General features: G+C 36.7%; 1 protein-coding gene across 3 annotated transcripts in view; it reads left to right on the top strand.

The window, feature by feature from the left end:
• prkcdb (protein kinase C, delta b) overlaps positions 1 to 16,088 on the top strand; it is a 47,892-nt gene extending 31,804 nt beyond the window's left edge. Inside the window, exons 7-17 of one of the 3 annotated variants that reach the window (XM_036559271.1) lie at positions 1,569 to 1,698; positions 2,892 to 2,992; positions 3,278 to 3,365; positions 4,397 to 4,530; positions 4,735 to 4,908; positions 6,423 to 6,514; positions 7,749 to 7,811; positions 8,356 to 8,494; positions 10,064 to 10,252; positions 11,099 to 11,227; positions 13,070 to 16,088. In XM_036559271.1, the coding sequence (XP_036415164.1) occupies positions 1,569 to 1,698; positions 2,892 to 2,992; positions 3,278 to 3,365; positions 4,397 to 4,530; positions 4,735 to 4,908; positions 6,423 to 6,514; positions 7,749 to 7,811; positions 8,356 to 8,494; positions 10,064 to 10,252; positions 11,099 to 11,227; positions 13,070 to 13,228 (1,398 nt within the window). In that variant the 3' untranslated portion in view covers positions 13,229 to 16,088. Of the gene's footprint in view, positions 1 to 1,568; positions 1,699 to 2,891; positions 2,993 to 3,277; positions 3,366 to 4,393; positions 4,531 to 4,734; positions 4,909 to 6,422; positions 6,515 to 7,748; positions 7,812 to 8,355; positions 8,495 to 10,063; positions 10,253 to 11,098; positions 11,228 to 13,069 lie in introns of all 3 variants that reach the window. The other 2 variants (XM_036559270.1, XM_036559272.1) reach the window with 2 other exon arrangements.
• Positions 16,089 to 16,582: the final 494 nt, after the last annotated feature.

Here is a 16,582-nt window from a genome sequence, read left to right as displayed (position 1 = left end):
TTGCAATTGCATCCATTACCTAGTAAAATGACCACCAGTAGTCAGTATAAAGTAAAGGTGCACTCAGTTACATTTTCCATCATACCAGATCATGCATCATATCGAAAATATGGACTTCAAAACGGATGGAAAGAAATCAGAAAAATATAGGACAAATGGACAGCACCAACATATGGAACACTGAAATTTTCTCCCTTTTTAATAAGACTACCTTTTATGTAGTATGTTGTTAAAGTTTGACATGCCATTCACTCCTCAATCCTTACAGTACATACATGGAAATTAAGCAGTAAAAACAGCCCATGTTGAATTTGCTTTTGTAATGAATACCAACTCATTAAGCCCACTGAAGGAGTTATAAGGAGTGTTTCAGCATGGACTGCTTTTTCCTTGAGGTGCAGCAAGGGGCAGTCAGTCAGGCCATTTGTTTACATATTGTTGCTGTCAAAAAAAAAAGTGTCTTCATTTTTTGCAATTTATTTTTCTGCATAATTTGAGCAGCTGTCCTTTTAAACTGTGTGAAAATTGTGATGATTGGACCAGAAGAAATGCTCCAAAACTGCTTGGGATAAAATCTCTTTACGTTAACTTACACTGAGAGTGAAGAATGTTTTTGCCTTTTTAAAAATCTAAAAAAAAGCCTAAATCAACTCCTTTAGCCTACAGCAGTTTAGCTCTGCCCACTGAAGTTTTAAGGAGTGTTTCAGCATGGGCTGCTTTTTGGATGAGGTGCATCAAGGGGCAGTTACTATTGCAATTTACTACTAAAGTTACTATTTAGTACTTAGTACTAGATACTTGTTTTTCTTTGGACAGTGACGGTATCATCCTTAAAGGATCAGTAACTAAAGCAGCCTGTGTAATTCTGAACAGAGGTTGGAAAATGGTCATGTAGAGTGATTTATGACTGTTTTTACCACCTAAACCGCACACAGTATAATTGGACCTTAAGGTAAAAATTCTCTGTAGGATAATGGCCCTTTTAAATGTTTGTCAAGGAAATTATGCTAGTGCTGTTTCTTATTTTCTATGTTCATGAATTATTTTTTGTAGATTCAGCACTTTTGAAATCTTTTGGTTCATTACATCATAGCATTTTAACACTGTAGGTGTGAAAAGGTCATCAAGTTCCAAAGATCCAGACCGACCACTCACAACACAAACATCATACACAAGAAGGATCAGAGTCTCCTGCTGATCAATAGCAGCCTGTTAGCCCTTAAAGACCATGTGACTCAGTAGTTTAGACCTTGTCAGTCATCTAGTAGCAGCGAGGCCACTACTTTGTTGCTGTACTACAAATATTGACTTATTAACATTTGATTAGTAGTAGGCATGGAAACGCATACAATGTATTTTAAAGACAAATGTGACCCCCTTAGCTGTAAACTTATGTCCATAGGACTGTGTTAGTAGTTTTTGGTAGATTGTGTCAGTGTAGAAAGGCATTTCGGAGCTTCTGTTCATCAAAACTTGGCACCATGCGGAGAGGGAGAGGTTGTGTCCGTGCATGTAGACCATTGGGCCCACGATGGCGGCTAAACGATGGCTCCTTTGTGTTGGTGCAGTTCCAGAAAGAACGCTTCAAGATCGACATGCCACATCGCTTCAAGACGCACAACTACATGAGCCCCACCTTCTGTGACCACTGCGGAAGTCTGCTGTGGGGAATGGTCAAGCAGGGCCTCAAATGTGAAGGTGAGAGAGATAGTCTTTTTCCCCTTTAGGTAGCACCTTTAGCTTTAGTGCTAGATTGGCTACCCCATCTGTTTTTCTCTGCCATGTTTTTTTCATGTTCTCTTTTCTCTGGCAGTGCCCTTCATCTTTACCTCCCTCTAAACGCATTGATCTGATAGCCGTGAATCAACCACATCAATTTTGGAATTTTATTGTCACTAGAAATCGCACACTTTCTTTTCTGATTGCAATATTGAAACATTGAGTATCTCCCAATACTGATACCAGTGTAACATGTTTTCTTTAAAAAATGCTAAGCTGACACTTTTATTTTGCATTATTTTCTAATTCGATTTTTTTTTTATAACAAATTACATTGTCAGTATAACAATTTGATTGAGAAGTAAAGTCTCTTAAAAATCCTGTCAGAATTTTCCTTTTCCTTTTAATAACAACGTAAACTCGAGCTGGTATGGACCTCTGATGAGTAGATCAGATCCACCTGAGAGTTGTCTAAACTCAAAATTCACTGGAAGAGATCATAGTAAAACCTTTATTTATTTATTTTTTTAAACAAAGGCCCTAACATAGTCTTTGTCACACATTTGCTTAAATTTGAACATTGTGCAAAAAATAGAGCAAAATCTTGAATGTTTATTCTTCTTTCTTCTTTTTTTTTAATTGGCATAACTTTTCTTCATTTGAGATTTTTCCACATGCTAAAACCTGAAAAAAAAATAAATAAAAAAACCCAGATTTTTTTGGGCTCAGACTTTCAGACTCACTGTGTGTTGGCTATTTGATATCGATACCAATACCCATCAGTACTGATATGCTATCTCTAATTATCAGTTAATACAGACATTAGTTCTGTCCGCACAGTCTGATTGGTTGAAAAGTGTTTTATTCATGTTGCTGTAGGTAATAACATCACATTTCAACTACTTTTTGGCAGGAAAAAAAGAAAAACATTTATTTTAAATGATGCTCAGGGCTTCTTTGTTTTTCATTTTTCTTTACTTTGCACCCCTGGTCAAATTACATGTCCTGCTGGTTTACTTAGTAAGAATAAGTTAAGACATCCTCTACATTCTGCACATTTTAATATTCAGTTACTGTTTATTTGTTGAATTTTAACATATTGGGGAAAAATAAATCATAAAATGTGGCCAGTGCAAAAGTTATGCTTAATTCTTTGTCTTTTCTCTGTTAAGACTGTGGGATGAATGTCCATCATAAATGCCAGACAAAAGTAGCCAACCTCTGCGGTATAAACCAGAAGCTCCTAGCTGAGGCTCTGACTCAAGTTAGTCTGGTGAGTGACCCAGTACAACGTGCAATGTAATCTGTCAGTCATCTACTGGAGAGGAGTGGCTAATAAAGTTGTCTCACTTTCAGTTTCTGCATTACATTGTGTTTGATTGACAGCCAATAATGGCTGACTTGCGGTTTCAGGATGTTACATAGTTCAAGTGAAATGACAACAATAATATGAATAATTTGATTTATGTAGTGCCTTTCTCAGATGCTAGGTTGAATAATAATATACACAATGTACTGATTGAACGTTTTTGTTGTTAATGTTTTGTGTTCTGTTTAGAAATCTTCCACCAGGAGGCCTGATCCCACTCTGTCAGACATCGGCATCTATCAGGATATAGGCAAAAATACTCCAGCGGACCCTAGTGGTAAGCCTTCATTACTGCAGTGCATTTTTTTTATACTGCCTAGTTTTGCGGTGCATGGCAGTGGCCATGGGAGCCTTCGGTCATTTGTACAGATTAAGCTAGTGAAACTAAGCCATTGATAAGTACTGAGTGTATTAATACCAAGTTGAATTACCTACAGCAGACAGTAGAATTAGTAGAAAAAAATGAATGTAAGACATTTATTAAAGGTGCACCAAAGCCGTTTGACACGTGCTTGGACATTTAATAATAATTAAACTGGAAGCAGATAAATGTGAATGTGAAGATCAACCTTGCAGTTTACCTGCAAAATAAAATTACTGGGAGGGCTCATATGTGAAGAGAAGCCAATACATAATCAACAAATATAATGACATTTTGATTACAATCAGCTGGAAATTCTGGGATGCTTTTGAATCTTAAATGTGGCTTTCACAGCAAATGTGAACATGCACACCCTGATATAATACTGTTTAAGGGCTGCAAGTTTCAATGAAGCTAAGCACAAACATCACTGGAAAAGGCTGTAATGCACAGGGTTTTAAATGTGTTAAAATGCTATAAATAGCACTTTTTATTGACACTAGACTTGTAGTGCAAAAAAGTGACAACCTAAAAACCACAAAAGGGCTAAGGGGATCGAGGATGCTACTTTAGAAGCATGTACAGAGATTGGTTAAATGATCCCTCCCAAAACAAATGCACCAAAACAAATGGAAAGAAATAAGCGATATTCAGTCGTTTTTATGCACTAAAAAGAGATCAAGACATACCGTTTGAAAGACCTTCTACTAGGAATCAGCATAAGCTCTACACAGTTTCTTGTCAACATTATGTTGGAGTACTTGCAATAAAACATTTTTAACAAAAATGTTTTTTTTTTTTTTTGAAAATGCAGGACAGGTTGTGACTTATCAGCAGTAACTACCTAAGATATTGAAAATTATGTTCAGTTTACAGTTTAATTGTACTGTTATAAGTATTCATAGCGCTGGTGATGATTTGGTGTTCTGATTGTGTTTTTTTAGCAGATAGCAGTCAATATGGGAAACTGTGGGATGGTACCACTCCAACAGCGCCCTCCGCCTCCATCACACACCAAACACGCGTCACCTATGACAGCTTTGTGTTCCACAAAGTGCTGGGCAAAGGCAGCTTTGGCAAGGTGAGTCTGTGGGTGTCTAAAAACACTAGTTTGGTTAAAGCAAATGTAATGAATCTTATTTGAAGATTTTTTTCCTTTTAAAAAGAAGTGTAATTTGTTAGAGCTGTATGATGTGCAGACGTGCTCCAGGACCAAAGTTGGGAACCTTTGGCGTAGTCAGTATTGTCCATAGTGTTGATATATTGGCATGTCTCCTTGTGTTAGGTGCTGCTGGCTGAGCTGAAGGGCCGTGGCGAGTACTTTGCAGTGAAGGCTCTGAAGAAGGATGTGGTACTGATGGATGATGATGTGGAGTGCACCATGGTGGAAAAGAGGGTCCTAGCATTAGCCTGGGACAACCCCTTCCTCACACACCTCTACTGTACCTTCCAGTCCAAGGTGCGATGACGACTCCTGCCCAAAACTGATTTTAAAGGCTTTAAAGCCTCTGTTTAATCTTTAATCTTAATTGAGGGTTCAGAGAAAGATTTAATTTGCACAATTTTACACTTACCCCAGATGTAATCAGCTAAGACATGTTTGGTGTCCAAATTTTCTTTTTTTTTTCTCAGTTTAGCACTGGAGCTACCAAGCAAATGTTGCTAACAAGCACTAGAGGTCAATAGTCACCCAAATCTTTTCTGTAAATACAGAAGAAACCTCTCTCAACCCCATTAAAAATGCCTCCAGGTCTTCATTAAGAAGTGCAGACTTCATCTGGTTTATAGCATAAACTTACAGTGAGTCATTAAAAATGAAAACTTCAGAGTAACTAAACAACCTGGACAGCAAATATGTCATGACCGATTGCCTACATCTGGTGGCAGTTGAAAATTGTGTTAAAGTTAAATTCCCAGGCTATTTTCAAACATAGGAAAGTGTGGTCTAAATTCCAGTACTGTGTAAATAGTTCCTCCAGTCACATTTGTGTAAACACTTGTGCCAAAATAATTGAACTGAATCATGGTTTCATGGTGCGTTGAATAATTTCCTAACGAATCATAGCTGAGTCACTTTGAGGTCAAAGTCTTTGACCCATAGTTTATAAGACTGTTATCTGTTTTGAAAATTGCAACAGCAGAAACGACAGAGCAGTATCACTGCCACTTTTATTGCGCTTCCTGACTGTAAATGTTTGAGTTTGAGTTCAGTAGGTTTACATGACTCATGAAAGTCTGTCATGGCACAAAAAATGGGAATAGAAGAAGAACAAGTCTGCCTCGTTCGACAAGGAAAAAACTTTGTCCATCTGGTATTTGAAGTATACAGTCTGTGATGTTTATCATTAGTCATTATGCAATGTGACAGCGTGGAACGTCATGCTTGAAAGGATATCATTTTCAGAAGTGATGAAACGTCTGCAATGGAAAAAAGGAAGGGAAGATAAAGGAGTGATGCAAAGTAACATTCTGATGTTTAAGTCGAGTTTGTTCCTCATTCCGCCTCCTTTTCCTGCAGTTTATCTTTTTCCCGTAATGTATTTTGAACTCTTCGAAAGGCTACAGTCAAAAGTTTGCGCATGGAAGAGTTTTATTGTTACATTTTTTTGCATTCCACAGGACTGAAGAAGATACACATACGCTGATACCTTGTTGTTGGGGGCATATCAAATAAATACAGTTATATGCAAAAGTTCAAATAATGTCATGTTGATTTATATGAAGTGAAAATAAGTTCACATATCTTCTACAGAGAACACACATTTTAATTTACAAGTACTGTTTATTTGCTAAATTTAACATATTTGGGGAAAAATATAAAATGTGGCCTGTGCAAAAGTTATGACAAGCTTTAGATTTTATGTTTCATTGTTTTTCAACATGTTAACCATAGTCATATTTAAGTCTCTGTATTTAAGACTCTGTAGAGGATGTCTTCCCTTATTTTTGCTTATTTTCACTTTTTTTGTGCAGGAGCACTTGTTTTTTGTTATGGAGTATCTCAACGGAGGTGATCTGATGTTCCACATTCAGGATAAGGGTCGTTTTGATCTCTACAGAGCCACGTAAGTGATACACAACCTTTCAGCATTGTTCTCTTACTGTTACAAAGCCTCATAAGTGAACACTTTACTTGAACTATGCTACGTAACACTGACATAACTATGCCATAAACATGTCATGGAAGATGTTATGAGTTGTCACGAGAAATTATGTTTTGTAATATAACAGCATCATGACATCAAACGTTATGACATCTGTCATAGTTATTACCTATGCAAGTTTGGACACCCTTGGTCTTTTTGTTCCTCTACAGAGTTTGGATGTTTTGTTCCTCAGAACACAGAGAACACACTTAATTATTGGATTTCTTTTATTTTAGTGCTGTTTAGTTCTGTTTATCAATTTTAACATATTGAAGAATAATATGAACTAAATAAATAATAAAATATACAGTACGCCTTAACACAGGTCAAATATTATACTTTCTTTTTCTGTTACATTTAGCAAATAAAGAGAAATTTTGCATTGAAATGTGCGGATGTGTTCTCTCTGTAGAGGATGTCTTAGACTTATTTTCAATTAGAAAATCAACAAAATGTGTCATTTGACGGGGTGTCCGAATTTTTGCTAATACAGCTGAACAAAATGTGTCACGACAGCTCATGACATCATGTGACATCTGCCATGACATGGTTATGCCAGTGTCACATAGTAAGGTACATCAAAAGTTATTTAAAACATTTAAAAAAAAATGTTTTTTAAATCTTGCTAGATTTTGCCAACCATAGAAGCTCCTTGGTATCAAAATAACACTTATTTGTTAGATTTTTTTGATGAATAGAGAGATGAAGTACTGGTCTTTCACTGAATAGTGCTGTAAATCTGGATTATTGAATGCTGCGTTTCTTAGACATGGTTTAAAACAGTCCTAGATTGTTGCCACTTGATTTTATTTTTTAAAAATGTGTTCTTAAATCAAAAGTAAGCAAGATTTGACTTCAGATTTTCTGCATTCAAAGCTCAAGTTCACTTAATAAATAAAACCAGTTCATGTCCCTTAAGAACAGTAAGTCTAATTGAAGGCCCCGGTAAGATTTAGCCAGTTTTCAATATTATATAAAGTTTATATTATAATATGTCAACCTAATATGTGATTCGCTATATTTTTTTTCCTCCTGGAAAGGATATGATTTAAGGCATAGGCTGTCATTTTATATGTCCTATTTCTACAGTAATGTTAAAAATCTGATACAGCCCAAGGCTGTAGCTTCATTTGAACCCTGTGTTGTTCTTCAGGTTCTATGCAGCTGAAATTATCTGTGGCCTGCAGTTCCTTCATTCCAAAGGCATCATTTACAGGTGCGATTTGTCGATCAGGCTTTTGTATTCCGGTAGATGACTGTCTGTGTTGTTTCCCGTCAGTCTTGTGCCCTTAGCTGGAAAAAGTTTCATGTGTTGTTTCCCAAGAATGATTCGTGCAGCAGACAATTTTGAGATGTTAATTCAAATTATGCATTATTAACAGGGCTGGACATCAAAATCCAGTACTTTTATGGTACTGACTAAATTACTGTCATGGAAAAGTTTCGTGTCATTTAGAAACAGAAACGGAAGCCTAAGGGGTGATTCAGTGAGCCAATAAACATGAAAAAAAGGCTGGCTGATTGGCTGTTACTACAGTCCCAGTAAATTGGAGTAAATTTCCACTTCCACTTCCAATTTCCACTTTCCTCACGCTCACATCTCCTTTAAGCCACACCCAGTATATGTCTGTGACTGAAAACAAGGTACCCAAAAATAAATTATTCAGAAATTGTTATTGAGGTCCAGGTATAGTTATTACATCATACAGTAATGTTATTACTTTTTGTATGCCTAATAGCTTTTCTCTGTGTTCCTATAGAGACTTGAAGCTGGATAATGTGATGTTGGACAAAGACGGCCACATTAAGATAGCAGACTTCGGCATGTGTAAGGAGAACATGTTTGGAGAGAACCGAGCCACTACTTTCTGTGGAACACCCGATTACATCGCACCAGAGGTGTGTATGTGTGTGTAAAATGGTTTATGATTCTAAATTCCAGTTTTATAATTCATAAATCGTAAACTATTCATATTTACTGAGGAAGTCCATTTCAGTTTTCTTTTTAGTGTGATCCCCATCTGGCTAAAACAAATTGAGTTTTTCATCAAAACAGTTACTCATTGCAGTTTGATATGTTTTAGTAGACAATACAGCTGCAAATTACAACCAATAGTACAACCAATCCAGTTAATGAAAAATATGGTAGACTATTAATTAAAGGGTACCTTGTTTGATGTAAAATGTGTCCTTCTAGAGAAACCTGTTGGTTCCTATCACCACCATTGTGAACACGTTTCTCTAGAATGGCATAAAAAAAGTTATTACGTTAAATATTTATGAATACTTTGTCTGATGCCTGGGACATAGTTTTATGATTATTATGAAATAGCCTAAAACATAATTTGAAACATATTCATAGTAGAGAGGCACATGCAGGGTGCCATAAGGCAAAATAATCCCCAAAGAAAACTGTTTTGTTCTTTTCTTTTTTTTTTCTCAGATTTACTGTTTTTTATCATTTACCATTTATTTTAACATTACATTTAAAAACTCAAAAGACACATACAAGTTCACTGGTGGTTTGGGATAGCAAATAAAATGGCTATATTTGCATTGTAGATATTGTGTCTCCTGGTTCCCACACCACCACTGCAAAAAAAATCGAAGACAGTAATTTTATGTACAATGAACCATTTCTGCAGAGGCCTGCTAGTGACATCCCGTATAAGTAAGGTGTGGGAACGAGATATTTAAGTCATGGCCATGAATTAGTAAGGTGTGGGAACAAGATAAGTAATTTGTGGCCACAACTTAGTAAGGTGTGGGAACGAGATCATACCTTATTAAGCTGTGGTCAAGGCTTAATTAGCGCATTCCCACGTCTTTGTGGCCATGCATTAGGATCTCGTTCCCACACCTTACTAAGTTGTGGCCACACATTATTTTTATTTATATGGAATGTCACCAGCAGGGTTACGTACATTTTACATAAAACCGCATTGAATGAATTTGTTTACATCTCAGTGAATTTTGCTAAAAATGCTACAGTAAAATCACTTCATTTTTAGTATTAGTGCAACACACTGTTTTTTTTTTTTAGTTGTTGTTGTTTTTGTTTTTGTTTTTTTTGGATGGTGTCCTGAATGCTCTACTTTTGTATTTCATATATTTGTCTTAACTGCACTTGAAACACTATCACTGCTGGTTTTAGTGGCTGTTGGGCTGTTTTAATTGTATACTTTTAAAAATAGTTCCACACTGCAGATGTTTAAACCGCTCATTAACTTGTAAACATGCCTCACTGCTGTAATAATAATAATGATGTCTTTTACGTCACCTCAATGACAATGGAATAAATAGAGCACAATAAAAAAATTGGGTAAAATAGCCTAAATTAAGTGTTTCAATTTGTTTGGGCTCCAGTACAAATTCATTAGAATATGCATTGTTTGCCTCCCATAGCAATATTTAACATCCCTGATATTAACATTGAAAACTATCTCTGACCTGTGTGTGTGTCGTCAGATCTTACTGGGGCAGAAATACACATTCTCAGTGGACTGGTGGTCGTTTGGAGTGCTGGTGTATGAGATGTTGATCGGTCAGTCACCATTCCAAGGCGATGATGAGGATGAGCTGTTCGAGTCGATCAGGATGGACGTCCCTCACTACCCACGTTGGATCACCAAGGAGTCCAAGGACCTTCTGGAGAAGGTACCACAGCATTTTCCTGATACATGATATGTATTTTTTCTGAGGTTTGAGAAGTTGAAACAAATAAAAAGTTAAACATTAAAAGAAAATGCTGATTTTTATTCAATATTTCATACACAGCACCGCCCTAAATACAATTAAACAAGTCTAATAATGCACTCTTTGAATCGAAACATGCAGTTTGTCTGTGTGCTTCAGAGAGCCCATATCCTACATTTTCCTTGTACTTTCTTCCCTTTAGAGAGAGTTTTATGTACAAAAATGGTCATAATTCATTTTTTTAGCCCCATTTATTATTTAAAATTAAATAGGCTTTTTTCTGTTACTGTCTGATATACGTAAACAACCTCTTTTCTGATTGGCTGACCTGTATTGCCATTCAAAAAGCGCTCAGAAACACTAAAACACTAACCATCTTTTGGGTGAATGTGTGGAGCTGAGCTGCTGTAGGCTGAATCGGTGGATAGATGTAAATGAGTTGGTTCACGTGACATCACAAAAACAGTGAATTAATATATATATACACCATGTGGACTGGGTAGTGAATGGTAATGGTATGAAATTTTAACAGTGTTTACCTATCACAAGTCCTTTATTCATGAGGGAAAGATATGGGCCCTTGAAGTACTGACGATATCCAGGATATACTCTGCAAGTGTGCTATAATGCGACATAATGGTATATTGTGGACGGTATATTTGATGGTATATTGCTTTACTATAAATCAGTTCTGGGTATAGAATCTATCTCATTTTGTTTGATATGTTCTAGACCAGTGGTTTTCTGTTTTTTGCATGCATTGCTTAGTTTTGGATGTCCTGTTAAAACTGTCTCTTCACTCTGTAGCTATTTGAGAGGGAGCCGACCCGCCGACTTGGCGTTGTGGGAAATATCCGAGGACACCCCTTCTTCAAGACAATCAACTGGTCTGCACTGGAGAAGCGAGAGGTGGCTCCACCCTTCAAGCCTAAAGTGGTACGACCCTTAGATTTATTGCCCAGTCCAGAGTGAAGCTCATTCATTGACACTGCGTACAAAGTGTTAGACAAACGCTGGTGATTTAGTTCTTGGATGAGATTAATAATTACATAATGAGTCACTGATGAGGAATGTCTTGAACTCAAGATTTGAAACCAACAATTAAGCCAGACAGCAGTGAGATTATGAATGATTCATTTCAAGAGCTGCAATGACGTCTAGCAGCATGCTTACTGTGTGGGTGTTGTCATTCAAGTTTAAAGTGGTGGTTTAGCCAAAAATCTTATATAACACTCTTTCCATCTTAGCCCAAGCAGTGTAGTCAATCGCCCAAGACATGATAATGTCTAAACTTTGATTCTGTGATTTTGCACTGGAGCTACGAGGCTAATGTTGCTAAAAAGTAATGAAAGCTCATCAGTCAGTGTCACATTGTTGTGTAATCTCAAATAGATTTGCTTATGTGGCTCTAAAAAAAAAAAACGGACAAAAGGACATTGTTGAGGTCTAAACAGTAGCATCAGCCAATGTGAAGACTGAATTTTCTCTCTGTCCTTTTTTTATTGATATCAGTAATACAGTATCAGAAACAAATATATTTCAAATAGGCAAATATATTTCAGATTACTTAAAGAACACTCTATCCAAAATGAAAAATGTAACAATTGCTACATGTGATGTAAACATGCCTACTCGTATCCTACAGCGGTGCCGAAGTAGTCTTTAGTAACAGAGAGATTTTCTGGTTTAAAGGCTTTGATGATGAAGGTAGAAGGAACTTTTGGAAAGACTGCAAGCACTTTTGGAGCGAATACTTGTGGGCAGTTTGTTTGAAAGTTTTTTTTCTATGTGTTTAAAAAATTTATTTATTTATTTTCCCCCTTATGGCCACTGGCTTGTTAATGCGGAAGGAAGGCAGATAGCTAATGTTTCTGCTAAGAAGCCAAATATCACATCTGTAATTATTAGCCTGTATATCTCTATACTGCTATGCAATCAAGAGATCTATATCAGGAGTCCTCAATGGCTGTATGAGATGCATGCTGGGCTTTGTAGTGACAGGACCAATTAATAAAATTGATACAAAATTGTAAATTCTTTCAAACCGATGTTCCTGAGGGATGTGATGCTACGCTACAGAATATTACATAACATGACAAATAACAACTTAAATATTAGTCTTAGGCTGGAATGCTCCTTTATAACAACTCTGTGCGATTCATGACAAGTATATGATGATTTAGGCATGCAGTTTACACAAAGCTAATTAGCGGGATTCAGCACTGCATTGAAATGGTGTCAGTTTTATCAGAAAAATACCACCCAGTAAACTACCTTTGAAGCTGGATGAATAAGTGGAGTGCATCAAAAATTTTCAGTGCAGTACGAACTGGCCAATTTGTGACGTCAGAAGCGAACAGTCGAACACAGGAAAGCAATCAGATAAGCTGTACAAATATAATAAATGGCAATGTTCAAGTGAATGAACTGAATTAAATGTTTCTTATGCTTCATATGAGTTCAGAACACCAGTAAAATAGTCCAAAATCGATAGATGCTAATAAACTACAACATGCATTTGACAAACTCGGTGTTCTGTTTACCTCTCACATAAACCCACATGAACGTTTTTGTTGGGTGAACGAGTTTCTCCTCTACCGCCAACAGCATTAGCTTCCATTACTTGTTAGCTGCATTAGCCTCATAGCTCAAGAAAATGATGTAAAAGAGTTTTCTCTGAACTATTGTGCACATATGTAGCCTCAAGTGATGTAGTAAATGTCCTAAAATGAAGTGAATGAATACTCGTAACTGATGCATCCTCTCCTCCAATCACAGAAAGCCCCCAACGACTGCAGCAACTTTGACCGCGAGTTCCTAAGTGAGAAGCCCCGCCTTTCACAAGCTGACAAGAACCTGATTGACTCAATGGACCAGACGGCCTTCGCCGGCTTCTCCTTCATCAACCCCACGATGGAGACCATTCTGGAGAAATGAAGGGCCCATCCATCCAGCACTGTGACCAAGCCTCCACCCCCTCACCATTCTAACCAGTCATGCACAGAAATGCAACGGGGGTTGAAACCATTGAAACCAGTGTTCAAGGAATACTCCAGCACTGTACAACCTAATCTGTCTGCCGCATCTGTAGCATTTAGCACATTACCAGAGACAATAATTTGCTCAAAAGACTCAAAAGATGCAAAAATTTAGACACCACAGTCAAATTACATTTTGTTAACTTATTTTCACGTAGAAAATGAACACATCCTCTACAGAGAACACACTTCTGCACATTTTGATGCACAACCTCTGTTTATTTGCTGAATTTAACATATTGAGGGGATAAAACAAGAAACATAAAATGTTTCCTGTGCAAAATTCATGCCATATTCTATATTTGAGGTTTTATATTTTACAATATGTTAAACTCAGCAAATACATGGAAATTGTGCATATGCCATAATTAAGTCTGTTCCCTTTAGAGGATGTGTTAACTTATTTTTACTTATAAAATCAACAAAACATGCTGATGAGTTGTGCTTGAGCTATAGTGTATAACTTTAAACTTAATATAACTTGCGCCTGTTCACTGACTTGTGTTATAAACACATTTTGAGTCAATAGGCTTCCTGTAAATTAGGTAGTAATCAAATGCTACAGATGCAGAAAATAGAGATTATTTTGAAAACAAAATGCTAGAATATTCCTTTAAATGTACCCTTCCGCAGGGTCTAAACCTCAAGTGCTCAGTCCAGCCCTAGAAGGCCAAGGCGCTCTTTAGACTTTTCCTTAACCTGAATTCCTCAAAGGCTTTGTAATTAATAGATTGTTTAACTGAGGTGTATTGGAGCACAAAACTACAAAAATGGAGCAGTGCTATGGACCTCTAGGACTGGATGTGAGTAACACTGGTCTACTTACTCAGCTTGGTCAGATAGAGTTGTATATTGTCTACAGATATTTTGACTCAGCAAAACACTACAACATCTAATTGCACTGACTGGGCTACTTTATTGTTAATGTTGTGAGCTCATTATTGAGAGCAGCTGGCAGTGTGCTGGGTCCAAACAAATGCCTGCAGGCAATTCCCCCCCCCCTAGTGACTAAGTTGAGTACAGCTATGTGTATTTTTTTTTCTTCATGATCAAAACTTGGAATCAAATGAACTGTATATTTATGTACTGTATTTGTTGGATTATAGGACAGACATGCAAATGCACATATTAGGCTTAAAGCGGAATTCTAACAATTTTTCAAAGATTCCGCATAAATTAACTGAGGAAAAGTTGATCAGAGTGGTTTGATGTGAAATGGTGCATAGTAGAGAATCTTACTGACCCAGATTTCTTTACAGTAGTGTTGATAGGATCACAATGCCTACAGTGCTAACATACATTCTTCAAAATGATCTACACTTGTGATTTTTACCAGTAATGTTGATTGTGGCAAATCAAAACATACATTTTTGGGGGACGTTTTTGCCCTACATGTATTTGTCCACCATGAATGTATTTAAAAAAAGAAAAAAAAATTACTTCAAAATTTTTACACCAAAATCTTACATGAAAACTAGTGTGAAACAATGTCTCATGCATCAGATAAAGTATGTGTAATCTTTTAGTGTAATAGCTTTCTGTGGGGTAGCTTATAGGGGCTTTGAATGCTCTAGACGTCCGGTTCCTATCACCACCACAGTGAACAATTCTGACTGGGTATGTTTCTCTAAAACAGCATCCCACATAAAACCAGTCTAAATGACTTCATTTACATCTCAACAATTTCAGTTACACTCCCAGTTTTGAGAAACAGTGGAAATTCCCTTTTAAACTGACCCTTCTTACCACATATATACACATACAACACAGCAGGAAAAGGAACGGTCACTGGCTGTGCTGTGGCTGCAGTAAATCTTATCTGCTGGTTGTCTAAAAGGAATACTGTGGCCTTACAGATAATGATGCTAGTCTAAGAAACCCAATTTGGCCAGCCCAATGCTCCCTGAGTCATGTTACCATCAGAAAAAAGACTCTTTCTCCTTTTACAACAGACTGAGAATCGTACAGTGCTACTTTGGGTTTTAGTGTTTCTATTTCACAACTCTCTGTGGTTAGCTTGCCTGTCAGCAGTCAGTGTGTTGCCTTTATCAATCTACTGCCTGTAGAAGTTTCTCTTTGCACTGATCTTAGACCTATTTTGCCGTTAAATTGATCGATGGTCAGGAGAAGGGGGTGTTCCTACAAAGTTGCATTCATTGGCTAGTAAGTTAAAGGAATACTTCATTTTTAAACCTGACTTCTATCTTACGCACTTGTGCTGTGCTGTCAGTTATCACAGGTGATAATTTCGACATGGGTACTTAGGAAAGAACAGAAAACCTGTTGACTCAAAGTGCAGTTATAATAGAATTCAGTGGGCTTCAGAAGTGGCGGATCAGAATTAAGCTACTGGAGTGTTTCTTGCTAACCAGTGAATGCAGTTTCATAGTGCACCCCTGGTCTTAGATCTATACATAAAATAGAACCTCTACAAGCAAGAAACAAAAACATGCCTTCGAAGTGCTGAAGCTAGTCTGAGTTAACTTGTTCCTAGACGGGCGTATACATTATGGTACTAGGTTCTGCTACAGAATAAATGGTGGGTGGAGGTTTAATGTCAGCAGAAGTTAATTATTGAGATATAGTATATGTAATGTATTAAATGTGTAGGTATTTTTAAAAAGAAATAAGATCTTGTATATAAAAAATGTATGTATATTGTTCTGAGCTGTTATTATTGGGATATTAAGGATGTTCTTTTTTTTTTTTTACTGTTTTACTTAATCTCAATACAATAAAAGGCATCTTTATCTCTGAAACTGTGTTGGGAATGAATGAGGTATCTTCATACTTTCAGACCTCACTGTCTTCAGTATGTAAATGTGCTGTGTTTGGTCTATCATGATCAACCCTCTCTCCCTTACAAATGAAAACATAAATTACATGACGATGTGTTTTCAACGATGGACTGACCACCCCAGAGCACAGACCTCAACATCACTGAATGTGTTTGGGATTGTGAGAAGCAGAGAATGCAACCAACGTCTAAGACTGTGTAAAAATATCTCTGTAGACTAAAAAAAAAAACAAAGTAAGTGTCTTTAAAAGAATGGAATCTATAATAAAGGCAAAGTGTGGACAAACTATTTGTCGAACATTAGGAGATTATATTTAGTTGTTGAGGCTTCTGTGCGATTTTCTGTTATATATACATTTTATACATTTTATTTTATACACAGAAAATACATTTTCTGCATCTTGTTCCCTGATGCTAAAAATTAATAACTTGTATGTATGTTAATAATTATAATAA

The sequence above is a fragment of the Colossoma macropomum genome, unplaced genomic scaffold (assembly GCF_904425465.1).
Source record: "Colossoma macropomum unplaced genomic scaffold, Colossoma_macropomum, whole genome shotgun sequence".
Classification (NCBI taxonomy): domain Eukaryota; kingdom Metazoa; phylum Chordata; class Actinopteri; order Characiformes; family Serrasalmidae; genus Colossoma; species Colossoma macropomum.
Note: the sequence above shows the minus strand (reverse complement) of the source record. Positions and strands in the feature narration are given on the sequence as shown.